The sequence below is a fragment of the Sycon ciliatum genome, chromosome 1, assembly GCF_964019385.1.
Source record: "Sycon ciliatum chromosome 1, ocSycCili1.1, whole genome shotgun sequence".
Classification (NCBI taxonomy): Eukaryota; Metazoa; Porifera; class Calcarea; order Leucosolenida; family Sycettidae; genus Sycon; species Sycon ciliatum.
In genome coordinates this window covers 52,756,642-52,779,750 of record NC_088643.1, presented here as the reverse complement: position 1 = coordinate 52,779,750, position 23,109 = coordinate 52,756,642, and the positions used below count along the sequence as shown (strand labels likewise).

At 46.2% G+C, this 23,109-nt stretch overlaps 1 protein-coding gene across 1 annotated transcript in view; it reads right to left on the bottom strand.

Annotated features, from left to right (window-relative positions):
* Positions 1-6,653: 6,653 nt before the first annotated feature.
* The window catches only part of LOC135831010 (protein MMS22-like), a 48,739-nt gene continuing 32,283 nt past the window's right edge, over positions 6,654-23,109 (bottom strand). The window contains exons 28-38 of the mRNA XM_065343251.1: positions 17,838-17,954; positions 17,416-17,514; positions 15,989-16,033; positions 15,783-15,829; positions 15,328-15,409; positions 14,926-14,981; positions 14,669-14,763; positions 13,995-14,052; positions 12,611-12,668; positions 10,510-10,643; positions 6,654-7,140 (exon numbers count right to left, since the gene is read on the bottom strand). Coding sequence (XP_065199323.1) covers positions 7,086-7,140; positions 10,510-10,643; positions 12,611-12,668; positions 13,995-14,052; positions 14,669-14,763; positions 14,926-14,981; positions 15,328-15,409; positions 15,783-15,829; positions 15,989-16,033; positions 17,416-17,514; positions 17,838-17,954 — 846 coding nt within the window. The 3' untranslated portion in view covers positions 6,654-7,085. The remainder of the gene's footprint in view (positions 7,141-10,509; positions 10,644-12,610; positions 12,669-13,994; positions 14,053-14,668; positions 14,764-14,925; positions 14,982-15,327; positions 15,410-15,782; positions 15,830-15,988; positions 16,034-17,415; positions 17,515-17,837; positions 17,955-23,109) is intronic.

Sequence of the window (23,109 nt, the reverse complement as noted above, 5' to 3'; positions counted from 1 at the left end):
CATGCATTTGGAACCGTGATCACTAAAATCCTGCGCTTACCGGTAATTCTAAGATTTAGAACTATAAGTGATGTTGCACACCAAAGAACGTCGTTCCGAGGGCCTAGGTCGGGGGTGTTCTTGGAAGAACATCATGCTGGATTGTAGATAAACTATATAACCCGCATGTGTGTGATAACAAAAGCTGCGGTACAGTGCGGAGAAACTAGTATAACATACTAATATCACCAGTAGGTTTTCTAAACTTCTTGTTCTATACTGGAGAATATTCCAGTGAGTGAATCCAGAGCAAGTGCTATGGAAATGGACTAGCGAGAGCTCACAATAGCCAGACAGACCCACGAGTCCTTTCTTGAACCGAACAATAATCATCTATGGCATTCAACATGCAGTTTGGGAAGCCATGCAGTCCTGGGACAAATATCCAAATGCAATCTTGTCTCCAGACCAAACAACGATTGTTATCATACTTGACAATTTCCAACTCTACGACCACCATGCCAGCTCAAGCAAAAAGAAGCAAAGGAAGACGGAGATTTCTACTTGTGCAGCCATTCAGGGAGGAGCACGAAGGCTGTTTTAACATTACATGATTCGACTGTGCACGCACTTTCCAAAAGTGTACTTATCACACACCACGTGAACTCTTAGGCTGTTTGCAGCGCGATATACTTACATGTGCATGCCCTTGCCGCACATTCACACTCCAGTACAAAACATAATTATGCAAATATGTAATGCACATAATGTAACATTCTACGCTTGAAAGCAGATCAGCATTCGAACTTTTTCATTGCCTTCAGGCTGGAACAGCATATTGCAAGAGGGCACAATGGTCCAACCCAACATCTTCCAGTGAACACCATCGGCCATGGCAGTACAGACCATCTGACATTCACTCACACCACCCACATAGAAGAGAAGCAATGTTGATACTTCATAGTTAACACGTTACAAATACTACTGAGGGTGCATATAGGCAGGACACCAGGTTCAGGATGCATTGATCCATTCTTCTGATTCAACTACCTCAGCTGCTCATTTGATCTATGGCTATGCATGCTGTCGTCAGTGAGCCACATCATTGCGAAAGACTGATGACGGAGAGATCATTGCGCGTGTGTAGTCACAATACTATCAGAGAAATACGTTTGGCAAATATAGGAATACTGTGGACAAAATTGTACACAATAACCTGCCTTGAAGCAAATCTCAGAAAGAAAGCGCTGTGCAGATGCATGTCAGCCGCTTCAGATTCAGTCACTTCGTGAGATCCAATATTCTTCCAACTGTACTGTTCAGCCTTCGGTGATCCACAGAGACAGACAAACAATCTGTTCCGTCCTTCCACATGAGAAACAGAGAGTGAACATGTTCCAGTTCATTCCAGTATGAAGGTGGCGGATACAGGCAATGAAAGTCATCGTTGGGCCAACATGACCAGCCTTCAGACATGAGTTCTCAGAGACCTTCGCTCATGATAATGGTATTCACCCTTGGCTACAATCCTGCAAAACACGTGAAAAGATTGCAGCAAAACAAACTGGATGTTATAAAGAAGCAATTTAGGAAAACTAAGCCTATCGTATTTGTAGTACAGTGAAGCTAAGATGCAACACCCAGCAGGCAGGCAAACTTGCTAATATCCGATGAATTAGCATGCCTGGTCATGGCACACCGGGTACAAAATATGCAACCAGCATAACGTTTCCACCAGTATTGATAATCTATCGTAACGTTATTATCAAACTACATAACTGCTAAGAATGTGCAACTACTAACATAAGGTGCGATCGGCTTCGAAATCCAATGATTATGAGCAAGCGCGCATATATTTCTACATGTGCCATGTAGATAGAGTGTTTCATCAGGTTCAGTAGGCATGGATCCACAGTTCATTGTTCTGCTTCAACTACCGTAGCTGTGATGTACAAGTTTTGATCTCTGGCTACGCATGATGGTATTAATGAGCCCAATGGCCCACAAAAACCGAAGTGATGAAACTTTCTGCCGTGGGCAGAGGGATCATCGAGTTGCCCACTCTTGGTAATGTACTCATGCCATTACCAACTATCAGTGCACAAGTACTGCTACGCCCTCACTATGATCCATTGCAACAATATCACCAGGCACATGCATGCTACTGCACCCATTAAACCAAGAGTCGCAAATAGGAAAATCTTTGCTGTGAACCACAGCTAGCTATAAGGTGCTTTGAGTCCAGTTTTGTGGTAAAGTTGCACTGCATGATGCACAATACCACATGGAGCGAAATTCTTTTTTTCACATAGCGTGAAGTGTCTCTCGAGAAATGCAATGCACAATGCATAGCACATCGCAGAAAAATCTTGTATTGCACCTGCAGTCTAAAACTGCTTGCCAGCCAGAGCTCTTGAGTCACATGCACCAGCATGCAGGAAGTGATGCCCATTACGTGTCACCCAACCTAGAAGTGAAGCTGGACTCAATTTCCCGTGATACGACCTGTGATGGAGCTGCAACAACCAGCGATGCAAGTTTGCAGTCCAATTATTTGAAACTGGCCCGCTATGTTGCTGAGAACGTACTCAAGGCAACATTTGAGAAATTACCTTTCGAAAAAATGTTCGGTACAAACATGGCCGGATATTGTTTAAACTTTACGGTACTGTGTGAAGAAAACAACTATTTTATTGCATAGACTAAAGGAGCTATCCAGCATTATCCATAATTTTCACGAAATGAAAGAAGGACCCTCCTCCACCCCCCCCCCCCCCCGATTGATGTCTGTAATATCAATATTTTTTCGAAACGAAACTCCCCTTGACCCACCCACAAACGAAACTTTTTCTCTTCGTGTAAAAGATCGACAATTATGGACCCGGCATTATCGATAATTTTCACGAAATGAAAAGTTTAGTTATGAGTAACTTGTGACCGTCCCCCACCCCCACCTACTCACCCCTCAACGAAAAATAGCTGGAATGGACTAGTGTTTCAGCTATCAATATTTTTCATTACGAAACCCTTCTTGACCCACCCGCCCATGAACGATTTTTTTTCTCGTTTCAAAGATACTCAATCTGTTAAAGATAGATAATTATGGACGGCCCCTAACGTGCCAGGTTAAAAATGAATGGACCGTAGAAGATTGTTTGTGATATCACACGATCAGAACAGGTGACATCCAACACTACATGGCTGTATACTTGATGTGCTGCATTTACTGGGTGCAACGCAGGGAGTTGTAGCATCTAGGTAGACGGCACAGGCGACTGTAAAGCTAAATGACATGGGGTTCGACCCAGGGGTTCCTGTTTCAGCCACCCTTGGGGCACCATTGGGCAGATCTATACACGCTCGTACATGGTATTGCTAACCTGGGCCGTTCTCAGGGTCAGTAGGTCAAGGCCGTGATCGCGGGTTGCACAGATCACGGAGAACCTCCAAATCCTGAACCAAAATTCTATAAAGTATTGTGTAGTCTCCCTACAGTGTAGGTGCTATGACTCCCTGGTGCGATGTACCTGCTGGTAAATAGACAAATTGCAACCAGGCCATAATTCGGATAGAGCAGACGATCCTGTCCTGGACCTTGTTCCACATTCAAAGTATCTAGACTCATATAGTGAGGGAGGAATATTGTGGTACTGACTCCGATTTTCATGCGCTAAGAAATTATCAAGTACATTGTATATGTAACTGTAAGTGATAATCACTCAAAGTACGAAGCTAACAGTAATATTCACTGGTTAGAGGGAAAGGCACAAACGGGAAAGGTCTGAAGAAAAAATTGACTGTCACCACCAGGATTCGAACCAGGGACCTTCGCTTGAGGCCAGCGATGCTCTAATCACTGAGCTAAGGTGAAGCCGTCATCCCAGCCGAGATCGTTCAACATTTTCTTCAGACTTCGTAACGCACACTAACAACATCAGCTAATGGTATTATTATGTACTCTTTTTCGATTGTACATGCAAGCTCTACCTTGTGATGTTGAGCTCTCTTCGTTTGGTGGGGGTACTCCGATCGTCTAATGTGAACCACAGTCCACCTACAATTCTACATTTGCAACGTTGTCCAATGTGCATCGGCACGCATTGTACATAACTGTTACAGCAGAGTGTAGATTATCCGCACCCCTCGGGCGCACGCTTTCTCCAGGGGGTTCGGATGGGGAAAATTCGGATAACGGAGCAGTCACACATCCATCTAAGACTTGCACATTCCTTCACGTTTCCATCAGTTCTCACATTCTCTTCACAGGAACTAGACACACTCTAGCTCCTCAATATGAAAACTGGCATTTCGAATAAGTGATTGTTCGGAATATCGGCATTCTACTGTACCGTAAAGTCGCGGATAAAAGCCGGGCTTATAAGCACATAAGCCGCTTTCTCCATCAGGTTTTAATGCAAACCATGCTTATTATGCACCACTGATATTTTTGCCAGTCTTGTATGCCAGGCTTCTACGTGCGACACGCGTAGATCTACCACTGACTACCGGTATGGCAGCAGTTTTACTATGCACCATACATAGCGCATGCACTCTTGACCCACCCGATCCGCGCTTGCATAGAGCAAGGCTTCTACGCTCGACGGGCTCATATGCATTCGACCCGTTTGATTTTCAGGCTTCTATCTGCGATGTGCTTGTATGCAAACCCGGCTTTTAACCGCGACTTTACGGTATTCATATTCACGCTCTGGAACAGGAGATCCTAGTTCGACTCAGACTGCCCTTTCCATAATACGTTTCCCATGTACTCGCAGTTCTTTTATCGGAACATCTTTTCTTCCCAACCTCAAATCCTGTGCAACACCGGTTGGCTTTCCTCAGTTTCCTGAATGGTGTTACCTCTCAATAGAAGCATGAGTGGCCATTCAATATACCGGTATAGTAAAACATGTCCATAATTATCGGAGAAAGGATCGGATGTGGCTAAATAATTTGAAAATGTCCACCTCTCCTCACTGCTCTTGGCCCACATTTACCACACCATAGCGAGGAAGTTCGTTCTTGGATAGATGCTCTACACCCTCCAGACATCTATCCAAGAACAAACTAGTTACTTCCTCGCTATGGTGTAGTGAATGTGAGCCAAGAGTGCAGTGGTGGGCAGTTGCAAATAATTTTACTACAATGTGCTAAGCAGAACAGAGGCACTAGCACCTGGGTGGAAACTATTCTGAATTTTGAATGCCAGGGAAGGCTGAAGGACACCCATGAAACCACTGTCAAAGCAAACACGAATTTGAAAAGAAGTGCATGCATGGTGGCGGTGGGAAAAAGGAGCCAAGGACAGTGTGTACATTATTATTTTTGTTGAAAGGATGAGAATTCAAAGAAAGCTGGCTGCTTCCTCTATTTCCATGGTCGGCCAGTGCCTGCAGCACGAACAGTACATTGTATTACATGTATGTGCATAGACAGACAAATAAACACTAACCAGTTACCTGAGCATGGGTACCGCTTGTATTCGTGGTCAGGAAAGTGAAAGTACGAACGAAGGAGAAGAAGATTGTTGACCATGGCGAACAACTGCATATCCAGAGGGCACACGGCTTGCCAGAATGGGTCGGCTACATCTTCGCTAATTTTCTATCCTAACAACATTCAGCTTGGAGGTCAAGGACGACGGCATTTTTGGAAAGAAATTTCGAATTTTGGAGAAGAAGCTTGCTTTCGGAAAAATGTTCCTTTCACGCAAGGCAGCATGCCAGGTCAGGCGTGTGAACCAGGTGAACTGTGTCGGCAGCTCCACGTTTACGTTCCAGGCCGACAGTTTTTTGACCAAGCCGTGAATCGCCCTCGCTCTGACTCCCCCGGCTACGAAGGAGTAATTTTACAACTCTTCAGGCCAGCTACAGGTCTCTGATACAGAGCCGCAAGTGACGGATATCGGTCATTTGCAGCCACTACTAAGAGCCTCCTGGTCGTTGCAATCTGATACATAATATACCTCAAAAATGACTCTTGATACCGGGGGGGGGGGGGGGTCTCTTGATACCGGTATAATGATGCAATGCTCGACTGCACACATGCTCTCTCATACATGATGATGTATGGACATTTGTAGGTGATCCCCAGGGGGTCGTACCCAAACCGTTTTGGGCACGACTCCCTGATGATCACTGATCCCCTCCCCTTGGCACGGCACTGCACTCGGTCAACCGGATTTCAGTGAGCTACATCGCTTCGCAGTAGCATACCAGGCACCAAATCTACCGGCATCATAGAGTGGTCAGCAAACAGACCACAGCTGTATATGCATATTACAAGTACAAATCATCACTGACTTGAACATTCTGGAGGATGGTTTGTAGCAGTGCACGGTACTGCACTAAAAAAGACTGGATTTTAGGCCAAGCCAAAGAATATTCTTGATGTCAGAGCATCCTTTTTTCAGAAAGAATGGGGAGGGCGGGCGGATTTTATTTTTCATTCTTTATGCCAGGGAGTCGTAAAATACCGTATTTTACGACTCCCTGCTTTATGCGGACCATGCACGATGTACTTGAAATGGAAACGTGGCGCTACTTTGGACTTGTGGGTCAGGTTTCTTTGGCCACAACCAGGGAGTCGTAAAATACCGGTATTTTACGACTCCCTGGCCACAACTGCAGTGCAGTAGGCCCAATCCAATGACACCAACGCGAACAGGCAAACAATTGACGGCACTAATGATATTTCAAGGTTGCAGCCAAAGCGATAGAAACAAACGACAACCTGCACGCAAGTACAGAAAAAGCCAGCTGCAGATGACAATTAAAGCTTCAAATGCAGAGTAGCTATCGTGCCACGAAGCACTCCTTAAAAAAGTCTTGTCCCACGGAACACCGCAGAACACTTGCATGCAGATGTATTTCTGGATATCCAGTCCTCTCAACTTCACGGAAATCATGGATAGGGCACTTTCATGCGTACGCCAGCATGTGTACAGCTTTTCATGATCTCGGAGTTGTGAATTTTGCTGTCCAGCAGCAAAAGAATAAAAAGAATATGAATTATATGATAAGAAGCTAAACACATAAAGAGAAAGAAGCCACCGACATCAACATGGTAAGAAGGTAGTGATGGCGTTGAGATAGCCAATGGCCACGTTACGGAAACTGCCTGTGACCTTGGCAAGCCTTTTGTAGTTGCTGGAGAACACTCCTAAAGGACAAACATCGGGGACAAACACAGCAATACAGTTCGAATTTGTACAATGTGTAGAAGTGATTCACCCCAGCAGACTATGAAGGTGGAGAGGAGAGAGAAAGAGAGAGGTTAAAAAAACAATAGCAGCATTACCGTAGAATCTCGTGTATAAGCCCATGCTCGCGCATAAGCCCAGGCCAAGTTCGAACATCGCGAAGCTTCGTTGTCCAAGCTCCTGGGCCTTAGGTCGTACCATGTACGTTGTACCAAGAGTCCATAACCCCGTTATGGACTCTTGGTTATTCATGTAGGGTTTTTTGTACATTTCAACACAATCAGGGTACCTCACTTCAAACTCTCCAACTACGGTCTCTTCGCTGCATACGTTCACTCGCATACGTGAAGCAATGTTCATTCTATAATATTTAGTGTTTATGTGTGCTAGCTGGTTATATAATAGTGCTTAGCAAATACTTGTCGTCATCTTTGTCTTCACACCCATGGATCCAGCTACATTGCATACATTGCATACATTGCATTCTATTCTCCACGTCGCACTAACACATATTCACACTTACAGGCACAGCTCTCCACTTGTCTCCTTTGCTCCTTCCCTTTCTACCAACACACGTCACCATTGCTGCTAGTCACCACACTTCTCGTGCTTTCCCTTCCATTCTCCCGACACCTTTCACCATTGCTGCTACCCTCCACACATACAAACATATCCAGCACTACCGCACCACACAGCATATCTACTCGTTTCAGTTTTTGTTGGCTTTAGTTGAATGGTTTTTCACCCTGAAGATGGGCCATGCCCGAAAATTTGGTGCATTCAATTTATATCTAATATTTTTTTTGGAAGTAAAGTGAACGTATGCAGCGAAGAGACCGTAGTTGGAGAGTTTGAAGTGAGGTACCCTGTAATGTGTGAGTGGCTGCAATGGAGTCTGCGAGTGCTTAGAAAAGTTCAACACAATCATCGGTTGTTTTTGTTTGCACAGTGGTTTTCGGCAATTTACTTCTCACTTCCTTGGTACTTTTCAATAGCACAATTTTGGTGTTGGGGTATAAGAAATGCCCGCATATAAGCCCATGTTCTTGTATAAGTCCACCGAAACGTCCTTGTGAAACAGATAAGCCCATGGGCTTAACTTATCCGCAGGATTCTACAGTATCACATCTTCAGGGGCGTTGGAAGGAGTTATGAAGAAGGACTGCGCGTGTGTGCGGGGGAGAAAAGGTGTGTTCTTATATCCCCTGGGAAAGGTCCGAGACGCTCTAAAAAGTCAAAGTATTCGTATATCCTCTCCGCATTTTTAGGAGATTCTCCAAAGCTCTCCAATCTCTCCGAGCTTCACAGGTGGCTGAAACTCCATGCATTGTGCTTTGCAACGCCCATGACGGCCCGCCTGTTGCCTTGCGCAAACTGTGTGCGTTGCACGGGTTAGCCACCTCACAAGTACACTTTTAAGGCCGGTTCACAATACAACTTCTTGCGACGCGACATGCGACTTGCAACACATGCGACGAGCTGCGACAGCGACACACGGTTCACAATATTCTTCGTGTTTGCGACATCCTCATGCACAAGTAGTACAATGCACGTGCAATGCACGTGCACTGCACGTGCACCCAGGGTCGAAACTGTACTCCATTTGTGTATGTCGCGTGTCGCACGTCGCAAAAGTTGAACTTTCTTCAACTTCTGCGACAGGTGCCCTGCGACAGCACACGACAGGCATTTTCTTTGAGCCACCGCGACGACACATACAGCACAACCAAGTGCACAAGGTATTGTTCAAGAAAAGTATTTCCAAATTCAGTATCCAATTTGTGTTTGACGGTCCAGTTGTCCGCAGAGCTTTGTAGGTCAATTATTTGTTTTTCTCCGGTTGAGAGAACGACTCAAGTCCCAGTAATGCCAGAAGTAGTCTCGGCTGCTAGAAAGGCCATGAGCAACCCTCTCCACTTTATACCGGAAGTAGTCTCGGCTGCTAGAAAGGCCATGAGCAACCCTCTCCACTTTACACCATGGCAATTCGTGCCTACTGTGTATATAAGCTATTGTTTACTACTACCTCATTCTTCATCCTCTGATGAAGCATTCTAATTGCAGAAACCGGTCAGGTATCAATAATATTGTAATGCATGAATTATAACTAAAAGTACTGTGCTCTTGTTGTGTCGGGAGTTTCATGCATCTTCCCTGTTTTTCTCCGGTTGAGAGAATGTCGCAAGTACAAGTAATGCCAGAAGTAGTCTCGGCTGCTAGAAAGGCCATGTGCCCCAGCGGCATCACAATACCCAATGACAACCGGTCGAAAGACAAAGTCCCGAGACAATTTTGTGTGGGGTGAAGACGAAGTGCAGCTTCTCCTGTCCTGTATCCTCGATTATAAAACGAGCGGGGCGGCGGATGGTGTCGATTGGGGCAGCTTTCGAATTGGCAGATGAGCTAACGGAAGAAGTTATTGCTTCCAGACGGGCACCTCCTTGATGATAACATGATAAACCATAAGCAGGAGAGGCTCAAGAGGAAAGCAAGCATCGAGTCACAAACATTGGCACAGGCGCAGTAGGACGTGCAGATGAAGAAAAAGCTGTTTGACAGAATGGTTCAAGTTGATAATGACCATTCCAAGACGATGGAGAGACTGAATTCTAATATGGCGAAAATTACTGGATAGATCAGCTCTGGTTTTAGTATGCTGCAGACCCTGCTTGCCCCACATCCAGCTCTTTCTCTGTTCCAGCCCATGTATTCCTACAAGGCTATGCACAACCCGTACAATGCGAAGCCAGACGTGACCAAATGAGATGTTTCAGCCTCCAGTATCACCATTTGCCAACAGCAGCTCTTTTGAACATGCTTTTTAAAAGTTCTATTCCCCATCTCTCTATCAACCCTTCTATGGCTTTCCTTCATTTTTCATTCTAATCTTTCTTCAACGTTACGCGGCAATTCTGTTTTTCTCCGGCCTCCATCGCAATTTTTTTTAAACCTCTCTCATCTGGGAAATCCGATCATATAGCCCGGCCTGAAAGGTGGTCGGAATGCCGAAGTTCCACTGTGCAGGAGGTTAGGTAGAGATCTGAAGTGTTGAGCTCCTCTTCGTAAGCCTCCAGTTTGCAGAAGTACTACTGTGTGTAGTTGCCCAGGCGTTTTCTACCAGTTTTGCACGGATCAGACGGACTTTCCCAGGCAACAAAAAGGAGCGGTCATGGCCGCCTTGGTCGCCCCTGGCCCCACACCCTGGGCAATGGCAGTTGCTAGGACTGCCGGCACTCCCAAGGAGATCGCTCAAGGCGAGTGCAGCAGGGCTGACCATTGCCAAAACATTCTACAAATGAAAGCACCGACACAGCTATGGACCGGCATACCTGAGTTGTAGGTCATTTCCCTTGCCCTGGGCCGTCTCAAATTGCTGCACGATGCCCTCGGCAAATGGGCAAAATTCAGCCATCAGCTTCGGAAATGTCGGTGCCAAGGCAACCAGCGGCCGTAAGGCGTAGTGCTGGACATAGAAACAACACCAAATGAACGATAGCATATGCTGGCGTAGAATGATGCGGTGAGCACATGAGCACAGAAGGTAGGATTTGACTGTTTGTTCGTTTGAAGTTTATTGTACATGATCTTGTCCTTTTCAGGGTTAGGCATATACATGTACTCGTACATGTACTGGATACAGCACTACTTCACCCAGGGCAAGAGCAATGCAATAATTTTGTGACTCTGTGATAAAACTGCATACACTAAGAAAAGGCTTTCACCCGTGCTGAGTCTGTATTGACCATGTGGCATGGCATCCATGCATGCACAATTACCTAGCACATACCAGAGTTACAGGGATTTTTCATCCACACAAAGGCCGAAGAAACAAACAAAAGCAGAGGAAACACATCCTCTGAAAAATACAAAAGCTAAGAGCGCCCTTGTCTGTCAAGAGTGCTGAACGCGCTGGTAAATATATTCGCTCCAGGACTTTTTAATCTATGAAAGTAGGAATTTTCAAAAGTGACAAACACAATCATGTACATGTCAGTTGTGCGAGGTAAAATCCAACCCAAAATGCACACGTAGCACCCAGGACTTGCATGGCCGTTGAAGTCCTGGAGGCGATACGAATACTGCTGGACCAACACATCAGGGCATAGATTAACGGCCGGACATCGGACATTTTCCGGCCATTTTCGGCCACTGACCGGACGTTTTCAATTTCACCGGACATAGTGTCCGGTCAAAAAGAAAAAAAGAGCAGCGACCGTTCGACCTTTTTATGCAGAGTTGGGCTTTCTTCGGAGCTTCGTGCCAAATGGGACTTTCATATCGTACAACTAACACGTCTACACCGTAGCCTCAGGCGTAGACTTCACCAGATTTACTTTATCCGCCTGTAGCAACATGGTTGCTACAGTCAATTCACACTTTCACACCCACTTGAATCGATGGGTTGAACTGCAGTCTGCAATGCAGTTGTTCGCTCTTGAGAGGAAGATGTCATGTTTTATTTTTCACTCTTTCACTGACCAGGAATGCAGATCCTGAGTCTTTTAGAATGTCTTGTGGAAAGCGAAAGGGGGATTCAGAGGACTTGCCGCCGGGCAAAAAGGTCCGTGGTGTGAAGGCCGCTTCTTGCGGTACGTGGATCTCGGACGATGCAGAGCTGACTACTTCCGCCTGGCTGATTTATGACCAGCAGAAGAACGATCGGCTGTTAGCAGAATGTTTGAAGTGTTCCGTGTGCATCAAGTTTGTAGACAGAGTCCGCAGTTGTAAAAACTTCAGCGAGGCTTTCATAACCGGATCCAAGAACCTGAGAACATCAGCGTTCAAGGATCATGCTGGAACGGAGATGCATAAACGAGCAATGAATCTTTTCCGCAGGCAAGAGTGTCCCGCTCGAAATGCCCTCGAATTCACTCCAATTGCGAAGGCACTGTGCAATATGGACGATGGTGCTGCCGCTATTGCACGACACAAATTCGAACTGACTTACCTTCTCTGCAAGGAGCATATCGCGTTCGCAAAATTCTTGACTGCAACGCTTTCTTGTACATACATTTGTCGTCAGTAAATACTTCAGTTTCTAATACAAATAAACTGGCGAATTGTACATAGTAATGTGTGAGATACGTCCACATAATGAGTCATTGTGAATACTAGTATACTTCAGCACTACTAAAAAAAAAAGAAGAAACACCCTGAAAATGTGTCGTGGAAAATGTCCGGGCATGTCCGGACAGATTTCAAAACGGAAGGACATTTGTCCGAGCTAAATGAAATCCTTAAGCTATGCCCTGCACATATACTAATCCATGCCTCAGAGTTACAGCAGAAACGCTTTTCGTCCCTCTCAAGTGTGTACACTAATACATGTACGGTGCAAAGGAAACTGGTTCAGGGCACCACCGGCTTTGCACTTTGGGTTGGATTTCACCTTGAACAACTACATGTACATGCAATCCAACATACACTCACCTTCTGCTGTCGAATGTTTTCCGTTGCATACGTAGACAGCAGCTGCACGATTGAATGCCTGATAGGTAGAACGTGAAGGAGAACAGCACCATTTCATATGCAGTGACAGCTCATTATGCATCTTTAAAAAACTTCCACAGTGTCTACAATACTTTAAAATCATGCCTTAAGACAGTGGGTGCAGTGTTTGATTGTACACATGTTTGTGAGTGCAGTGTTTGATTGTACACATGTTTGTGGGTGCAGTGTTTGATTGTACACATGTTTGTGAGTGCAGTGTTTGATTGTACACATGTTTGTGGGTGCAGTGTTTGATTGTACACATGTTTGTGGGTGCAGTGTTTGATTGTACACATGTTTGTGAGTGCAGTGTTTGATTGTACACATGTTTGTGGGTGCAGTGTTTGATTGTACACATGTTTTAACAAGACATTCACGGTACATGTACAGGACCGCGGATCTGAGTTTCAGTGTACGGTCTTCTAGCACTGCAGGTATATCATCCACACAGGCCCACACTGAGTATGCTGAGCAGGTGGGTACACACACATGCATGAAGATTGGAGTGAGAGGGACTAGTACCCTGTAAATACAGTATGCTAGTATGTGCAATGCGCTCAGTGAAGATGTCTGTCCACTTTAGGCCTTGACGGATTATGCTAGCATAATTTTTCGCATAATTCCTACCAAAATCGAATAATCGCATAATTCGAGGCAAATTGCATACGAATTGCATAAAATTGGAATAATCCGCCTGTTCGCATCAAATTCCATACAGTTGTACCAAGAGTACATAACCCCCCATGTACTCTTGGTTGTACATGTTCTACAAGTACAAGTACAAGTAGATGCACTAGGAAGTTGTAGGTTTACGACTCCCTTGATAACATGTCCTGTCCACTACAATCAGTGATGGTCGTAGCTAGGTCGGACGGTGCGTTGACCCCGTTGAACTTTTGCTACTACAGTACAACGCCCTCTACAAAAAAATTCCCCTGTTATTTTGCACAGAACCATTATGCATTAGCAGCATATGTGAGCATAATGCGGCATAATATGATAACTTTAAGCATAAAAATAGCATAATTCTGCAATTTTTTCAGCAATGCGAAAAGCATAATTTCACGAAAATATTAGCATAATCCGTCAAGGCCTAGTCCACTTCCACCAGTCCGCAGTCCAAACACAATCAATACAGTTCCTGGTCACCAGCACACATATCCCATTAAGGCTCACACAGCGGTGGCCCGAGAGTACAGTAGTACATGGATAGGCAAGCTACTTTACCATTGATCTCCAGTGCCCACTCTGAAAATGGAAATAATAGAGGACTGCTACCTCAGCCTCTCAGTAACTGTTACAATAATCAGACTGTACAATGTACCTGTCACTCTTGCCAGCAATTTCCACCTTTGATAGCATGTTCTTCAGCAGACCTTCCACTAAGACCAAGCAGAAGCAGGAGAGAGGGAGAGAGGGAGAGAGAGAGAGAGAGAGAGAGAGAGAGAGAGAGAGAGAGAGAGAGAGAGAGAGAGAGAGAGAGAGAGAGAGAGAGAGAGAGAGAGAGAGAGAGAGAGAGAGAGAGAGAGAGAGAGAGAGAGAGAGAGAGAGAGAGAGAGAGAGAGAGAGAGAGAGAGAGAGAGAGAGAGAGGATATCACCACAGTTGTAGCAATATCTACATATTAATGTGTACACGCACATAACAGGCAAGTGGGGAGCAAGATGCACTTAGATTGGAAGTGTCTGACTCAGTTCACGGTGTAGATTGTAGAGTCAATGAGTTGTACAATTTTCATGAATTATCACCCATTTCTGAGTCATTCATCTTTATCTGGTTGCATAGAGAAGCTCATGGCTGGCATCAAACTTATTCTGGATTGGATAGTCTACTCCACTAGAAACCACTGAATGCTGCTGGAGACACGTGGGTTTGAAAATGTGCTGCTAAGCTAAACAGGCGAATGTGATATCTGCTAAGCCACTACACGGATATCACAATCCTTTCAACCCCCCCCCCCCCCCCCAATCATAATGTCTGCTGGTTTAGTTCTTCTTACCAAGTGGCTTGACAGTGCGTGCATCGTTTCCAGCGCGGCCAACCTCACAGGCCAGCAGACATGACAGCAGCCGACACAACAGAGTTGGGCAATCACTGGCAACACACGAACGCAGGCCAAACATACAACCAAAGAACACATACATACAAGGTGTTGGAGGGCAGCAAAAGGGTCACAGAAACACAAATTACATCAGTATCCTACCAAACATCGCAATAACTAACTAGTTAAAGTACTTTAGAACTACTTCGAAGTACCTCAGGATGGCGTCCAAACCAGAGATTTGGTGAAGGCAGTTTATTAGTGTCACAGCCTGCAGAATACACACAAATACAAAAATACATTTACTTGTACACCAAATAGAGCCATTGCATACTAGCATGACAGTGGTTAAACTAAAAAAAAAGAAAGAAAAAAGACAGTATAGAGGATAAATTTCTCTTGGAAGGCAATGAGCTTGATGGCCTTGGTTCGTAGTGGTCAACACAGCATGCTTTGCAGTAATCTGTCTTCTTGATTTCCATACTGCTCATACGTTTCCTCTTCTCTAAAAGCAGAAAGAAGTTAGGAAAACTGTGGATTCGAGCCTGGATCAGATAGAACCGCTGACGGACAACAGGACTCTAACCACCAGCACGCGAGTAGCATAGGTTTCTCACCGCTTGAAACAGGTTGGGCTGCTTGGTTGGCACGATGAGAAAGTGATCCCGTAACGCGCACAGCATGAGCTGACGGATTGCCCTGCACACGTCAACAGCAGCACGACATATACAGCACAGATGTTATGTCCAGGCGGACAAGAACCTCGGAAAAACCAACACTGGTTGGTGCAGCTTCTAAAAGTGCTCACACTTAGGTCAGAACAACAAATCTCTGCCTCACCTCTTAGGGAAGACTCGGACACCAGTGGAACAACACACGCACGCACGCACACACACACACACACAGACATAAGCACTGCCAAGGCACGCAACCATTTCCCCTCTCGATCCTCGGACGCACACCCCGAGGTACACATATATAGTAAACAGGGTTACTGTCAGCAGGATAAACTGACAGTGGCAATGCCACAATGCTATACTGCTACAATGCCAGGGTACAGAATGAGGCTTACTTGACATCAGCATCACCGATGACAGACCGCAAACTCAACAGGGCCAGCTGCAAAAAGTACACCCAATACCAAGGCAGTCATGATGAACATTGCATGTGCTCAGGTGACATCCAACGCAAATCAACACAATCAGCGCACCATACCAACAAGTACAGAATGCTTCCACATCAGACTCCACAGAAAACAATTGCTGCACTGCAGCTTACCAGGTATGGGTGCGAGGTTGTGATTCCACCATAATTGTTCAACGACTGTTCATTCACAGTTCACACGCATGCATCCACATGAAAACGCACGCACACACATACACAAACACACACATGCACGGACACAGACACACAGACACAGACAGACGCACACAGACACACATAGACACACACACACACACACAGGCACATTAGCAAGATAAGCAGGAGAAGAAACACCAAGCAGATCTTATCCATGCTGGACAAAGGTGCACAAGGTTGTCGTAACTTGTCGAAGAAAGCAGTCACACCCAATTTCACCTAATAACGACACCACATCTGCCATGTCTACAGCTGGCAGACATTCACGTTTCCTTCGGTCCCCTAGCACTAACAATGTAGGTCAAATAGTAATTCCAGTGGGTATCTGCAAGAGCACATACCCTCTAAGAGTGTCTAGCTCCCACATGTAGTGCTGTCCAGGTAGAATTCTAAGTTGTCATTTGTTAACATTTTATGACCATGCAATGCATGCGAATGGCCATGGAGACATCTACAAACATGCGTACTTTGAACATGGAAAACATAACGTCAACTTGAAATTCTGTCGGAGACCTTGGGGCTACATGTTGCACACGTGCACACCCTTTGACTTGGTGAGAGGGGATTGTACTCTTAGTATCAACACTGTAAACTACCCATACACACTGTACTTTGTATTGACACAACCTAATCAGCAGGAGTCGAAAGAGGAGGACGAATCTAGAAAGAACATAGTAAGGGGGAAAATATGAAGATATACACTGCAAACAATGCATTGGTGCATTGTGTCAAAAAGCAAGATAAGTGAAAGAGAGAGAGAGAGCGAGAGAGAGAGAGAGCGAGAGAGAGTGAGAGAGAGAGAGAGAGAGAGAGAGAGAGAGAGAGAGAGAGAGAGAGAGAGAGAGAGAGAGAGAGAGAGAGCGAGAGAGATTGAGAGAGAGAGAGAGAGAGAGAGAGAGAGAGAGAGAGAGAGAGAGAGAGAGAGAGAGAGAGAGAGAGAGATTGAGAGAGAGAGAGAGAGAGAGAGAGAGAGAGAGATTGAGAGAGAGAGATTGAGAGAGAGAGATTGAGAGAGAGAGATTGAGAGAGAGAGAGAGAGAGAGAGAGAGAGAGAGAGAGAGAGAGAGAGAGAGAGAGAGAGAGATTGAGAGAGAGAGATTGAGAGAGAGAGAGAGAGAGAGAGAGAGAGAGAGAGAGAGAGAGAGAGAGAGAGAGAGAGAGAGAGAGAGAGATTGAGAGAGAGAGAGATTGAGAGAGAGAGATTGAGAGAGAGAGAGAGAGATTGAGAGAGAGAGATTAAGAGAGAGAGAGAGAGAAGAGAGAGAGAGATGGATAGAGAGAGAGAGATGGATAAGAGAGAGAGAGAGAGAGAGAGAGAGAGAGAGAGAGAGAAAACAAGTACTGACCGGGCTTGGCACCAAGATGTTGCGCTGCACAACCTCCCGTAGCTTGCGCCGCACATAATCATCCCTCGCAAAGTCAAGGCATGCAATACCAAAGAAGAACTGCAGCAGCAGCAACCAACAACAGGGAAACAATTCAATGCACATGTTACAAGACAATTGGACTCTCTTGCTGCAAAACTTGGCACACCCCCACACCCACACACCCACGCATGCACACCCAGACTTTGACACACACACATAGACACACACACACACACACACACACACACACACACACACACACACACACACACACACACACACACACACACACACACACACACATAGACACACACACGCACGCACACGCGCGCACGCACACACACACACACACGGCATTGTCATCCTAATCAAAATCACCCTACGCAAGTGCAATTAGTTACCTGATACGCATGGCGGCGAATGCAAGAATCCAGTGCAGTTGGCACGGGCTTCTTGGTTGTGCTCAGCGGCACTACAAGTTTGTCCAGCAATGGAGGCAACAAGCATTGATGGGATGTCTAGCTCACACAAAATACCAAAATACACCACACAAGAACAGTGGGAATTAGAAAAACAAAAGAAACATTCTTAGTGAGACTGACCGAGAACACACAGTATTGTGTGAAGACTAAGAGTGCATGGTATCCATTATCCACTCCCTTATCCGAACATATTCGTCGTCCGAACCCCGCTCAAGACGGTCCTGCTCCTTCCAGGGATGTGGAGGATCGCCACTCTATAACAGCCAGCATACTGGAATAGAACAGGGTTTATTTTCCCTACTCAATCTCCCGACAGCTAGCCCAAAGCCACTGGTCGAACCAATCGCAATGAAGTCTAATCAACAAGGAAACATTTCTAAACCGGCTCTAAGCGTCAAAGTCAGAGTGCTCTAACTGCGATAAACACAGCGAGCTTTGCAGGAGGGCAGATAGCTTTGACCAGAAGTCCATAACCGAGAGTGTGCACCTCGTATCCCCTTGTTCTGCCGATCCTCAACCGTCGTCGAATCTAGTTCCAGAACCTCCGTCGAAACGAGTGTGTTGCTCCACTCAGCTTTCCGCATCTCAAAGAGCGAAAGTTGCCAATCATTTGGTTGTGAAGGATGTACAAGTAGTTAGTTACGGAGAAAAGGTGGCGGTGTGGTGTCTTCAAGAGCATCATATTGCCTACTTTCCAGTGAGGAAGAGGTTTCTGGAGCAGAAGAAAGTGACATGGATCGAAATGGCTGTTCAATTGGCAACGGAGTATCGTGCCCTGTACGGCCTGCATTTTTTTGTTTGTGAAGTCTACAACTCTGAAAATATTACTTGCAATACTTACTACCCAAACTTGTGTGGATTGAGGTCGCGGTGCTGTCGTGGAACCTGCTTAGCCAGAACCTCCGTCGAAACGAGTGTGTTCCTCCACTCAGCTTTCCGCATCTCAAAGAGCGAAAGTTGCCAATCATTTGGTTGTGAAGGATGTACAAGTAGTTAGTTACGGAGAAAAGGTGGCGGTGTGGTGTCTTCAAGAGCATCATATTGCCTACTTTCCAGTGAGGAAGAGGTTTCTGGAGCAGAAGAAAGTGACATGGATCGAAATGGCTGTTCATTTGGCAACGGAGTATCGTGCCCTGTACGGCCTCTCTTCGAAGAAGATCGAGAAATACACAGCATTCCAGAAGCTGCGGTACGAAGCAGTTCAGAGGAAATTGGAGGTCGTTGAGTCAATGGAGTTAGCGGACCTTTCGTCGCATAACAAGTCTTGTATCGTTTCGTCCATTGGAGCAGGTGTGTGGCGTGCCTTGCATCGTTTTGTCCATTGGAGCAGGTGTGTGGCATGTGAATGAAGAGTCCATCAGGAATTTCGTGTCGACTTTGTCCAACTCGGCCATCAGCATGCAAGTCAACCATCAGCATGCACACAAGTTTTCTTGGTGCTGCTCTTCCTGGTTACAAGTCAGTCCTGCAGAGGAAGAAATCAAGAGGCTCTCTGAAACCGACTGAAGTGAAGCAGCTCACCTTGTTGAAGGCCATTCAGATGGACTATGATGCGAAAGCAACCGCTGATATTCCGCTGAGCCAGCGTTTGTGTGGTCGTGGCAACCTTGTCTGCCTGGATGAAGATCACCTCCCTTTTGCTTCGTCAGCCTTCAAGACCATTGCAAGTCATGTCAACCAAGACAACTACAAGAAATATGGGAAGGACATGGTGAAAGTGGCTAGCACTTGTGTCACTTGTGATAAGTCTATCCTTGCACCGTTGATGCAGTTGGGTATGCATTGCTGAAGAAGGTTTTGCATGCAGCTTGTGAGGAAGTCATTGATGCTGAAGAGCAGATGCAGGTGTCACAGGTACGCGGCACAACCACCAGTGGCCAGCATTTACACGACCGGCTATATGTCAGCAATGCTTGAGGACTCTCTGTATCTTTTTGTGCCTGTCTGTCTGTCTTCTTTATGCTATACTTCAGCAGAGTTGATCATGGCAGACCAGGTGGAGGAAATTATCGAGGTGGAGGAGCGCAATCTCCTCCTCAACGAGCCTCGACTACGAGTGCCTCCACAGCAGCACCAACAGCATGAAGATCCTACTCCGCAACAGCCTCAGTTCTTTCCGGTTCCGGGATTCCAGCAGCACCAACAGGTCCAGCGGCGTAACACCTTTCTGGAGATGAACATTCCCGCCACGACGTAAGTTTGTATTTGCACATTGTACAATGTATATTATGATGCCTGCTTGTATACAGGAAATTATCGAGGTGGAGGAGCGCAATCTCCTCCTCCACAAGCCTCGACCACGAGCGCCTCAAGAGCCTCCACAGCAGCACCAACAGCATGGAGATCCTCCTCCGCAACAGCCTCAGTTCTTTCCTGTTCCGGGATTCCAGCAGCGTAACACCTTCCTGGAAATGAATATACCCGCCACGACGTAAGTTTGTATTTGCACATTGTACAATGTATATTATGATGCCTGCTTGTATAATACATTTAAGTCATGTCAACCAAGACAGCTACAAGAAATATGGGAAGGACATGGTGTAAGTGGCTAGCACTTGTGTCACTTGTGATAAGTCTACCCTTGCACCGTTGATGCAGTTGGGCATGCATTGCTGAAGAAGGTTTTGCATGCAGCTTGTGAGGAAGTCATTGATGCTGAAGAGCAGATGCAGGTGTCACAGGTACGCGGCACAACCACCAGTGGCCAGCATTTACACGACCGGCTATATGTCAGCAATGCTTGAGGACTCTCTGTATCTTTTTGTGCCTGTCTGTCTGTCTTCTTTATGCTATACTTCAGCAGAGTTGATCATGGCAGACCAGGTGGAGGAAATTATCGAGGTGGAGAAGCGCAATCTCCTCCTCAACGAGCCTCGACTACGAGTGCCTCCACAGCAGCAACAACAGCATGAAGATCCTACTCCGCAACAGCCTCAGTTCTTTCCTGTTCCGGGATTCCAGCAGCACCAACAGGTCCAGCGGCGTAACACCTTTCTGGAGATGAACATTCCCGCCACGACGTAAGTTTGTATTTGCACATTGTACAATGTATATTATGATGCCTGCTTGTATACAGGAAATTATCGAGGTGGAGGAGCGCAATCTCCTCCTCCACAAGCCTCGACCACGAGCGCCTCAGGAGCCTCCACAGCAGCACCAACAGCATGGAGATCCTACTCCGCAACAGCCTCAGTTCTTTCCTGTTCCGGGATTCCAGCAGCACCAACAGGTCCAGTGGCGTAACACCTTTCTCGAGATGAATATTCCCGCCACGACGTAAGTTTGTATTTGCACATTGTACAATGTATATTATGATGCCTGCTTGTATACAGGAAATTATCGAGGTGGAGGAGCGCAATCTCCTCCTCCACAAGCCTCGACCACGAGCGCCTCAGGAGCCTCAGGAGCCTCCACAGCAGCACCAACAGCATGGAGATCCTCCTCCGCAACAGCCTCAGTTCTTTCCTGTTCCGGGATTCCAGCAGCGTAACACCTTCCTGGAAATGAATATTACCGCCACGACGTAAGTCAGTATTTGCACATTGTACAATGTATATTATGATGCCTGCTTGTATAATACATTTAAGTCATGTCAACCAAGACAGCTACAAGAAATATGGGAAGGACATGGTGAAAGTGGCTAGCACTTGTGTCACTTGTGATAAGTCTATCCTTGCACCGTTGATGCAGTTGGGCATGCATTGCTGAAGAAGGTTTTGCATGCAGCTTGTGAGGAAGTCATTGATGCTGAAGAGCAGATGCAGGTGTCACAGGTACGCGGCACAACCACCAGTGGCCAGCATTTACACGACCGGCTATATGTCAGCAATGCTTGAGGACTCTCTGTATCTTTTTGTGCCTGTCTGTCTGTCTTCTTTATGCTATACTTCAGCAGAGTTGATCATGGCAGACCAGGTGGAGGAAATTATCGAGGTGGAGAAGCGCAATCTCCTCCTCAACGAGCCTCGACTACGAGTGCCTCCACAGCAGCAACAACAGCATGAAGATCCTACTCCGCAACAGCCTCAGTTCTTTCCTGTTCCGGGATTCCAGCAGCACCAACAGGTCCAGCGGCGTAACACCTTTCTGGAGATGAACATTCCCGCCACGACGTAAGTTTGTATTTGCACATTGTACAATGTATATTATGATGCCTGCTTGTATACAGGAAATTATCGAGGTGGAGGAGCGCAATCTCCTCCTCCACAAGCCTCGACCACGAGCGCCTCAGGAGCCTCCACAGCAGCACCAACAGCATGGAGATCCTACTCCGCAACAGCCTCAGTTCTTTCCTGTTCCGGGATTCCAGCAGCACCAACAGGTCCAGTGGCGTAACACCTTTCTCGAGATGAATATTCCCGCCACGACGTAAGTTTGTATTTGCACATTGTACAATGTATATTATGATGCCTGCTTGTATACAGGAAATTATCGAGGTGGAGGAGCGCAATCTCCTCCTCCACAAGTCTCGACCACGAGCGCCTCAGGAGCCTCAGGAGCCTCCACAGCAGCACCAACAGCATGGAGATCCTCCTCCGCAACAGCCTCAGTTCTTTCCTGTTCCGGGATTCCAGCAGCGTAACACCTTCCTGGAAATGAATATTCCCGCCACGACGTAAGTCAGTATTTGCACATTGTACAATGTATATTATGATGCCTGCTTGTATAATACATTTAAGTCATGTCAACCAAGACAGCTACAAGAAATATGGGAAGGACATGGTGAAAGTGGCTAGCACTTGTGTCACTTGTGATAAGTCTATCCTTGCACCGTTGATGCAGTTGGGCATGCATTGCTGAAGAAGGTTTTGCATGCAGCTTGTGAGGAAGTCATTGATGCTGAAGAGCAGATGCAGGTGTCACAGGTACGCGGCACAACCACCAGTGGCCAGCATTTACATGACCGGCTATATGTCAGCAATGCTTGAGGACTCTCTGTATCTTTTTGTGCCTGTCTGTCTGTCTTCTTTATGCTATACTTCAGCAGAGTTGATCATGGCAGACCAGGTGGAGGAAATTATCGAGGTGGAGGAGCGCAATCTCCTCCTCAACGAGCCTCGACTACGAGTGCCTCCACAGCAGCACCAACAGCATGACGATCCTACTCCGCAACAGCCTCAGTTCTTTCCTGTTCTGGGATTCCAGCAGCACCAACAGGTCCAGCGGCGTAACACCTTTCTGGAGATAAACA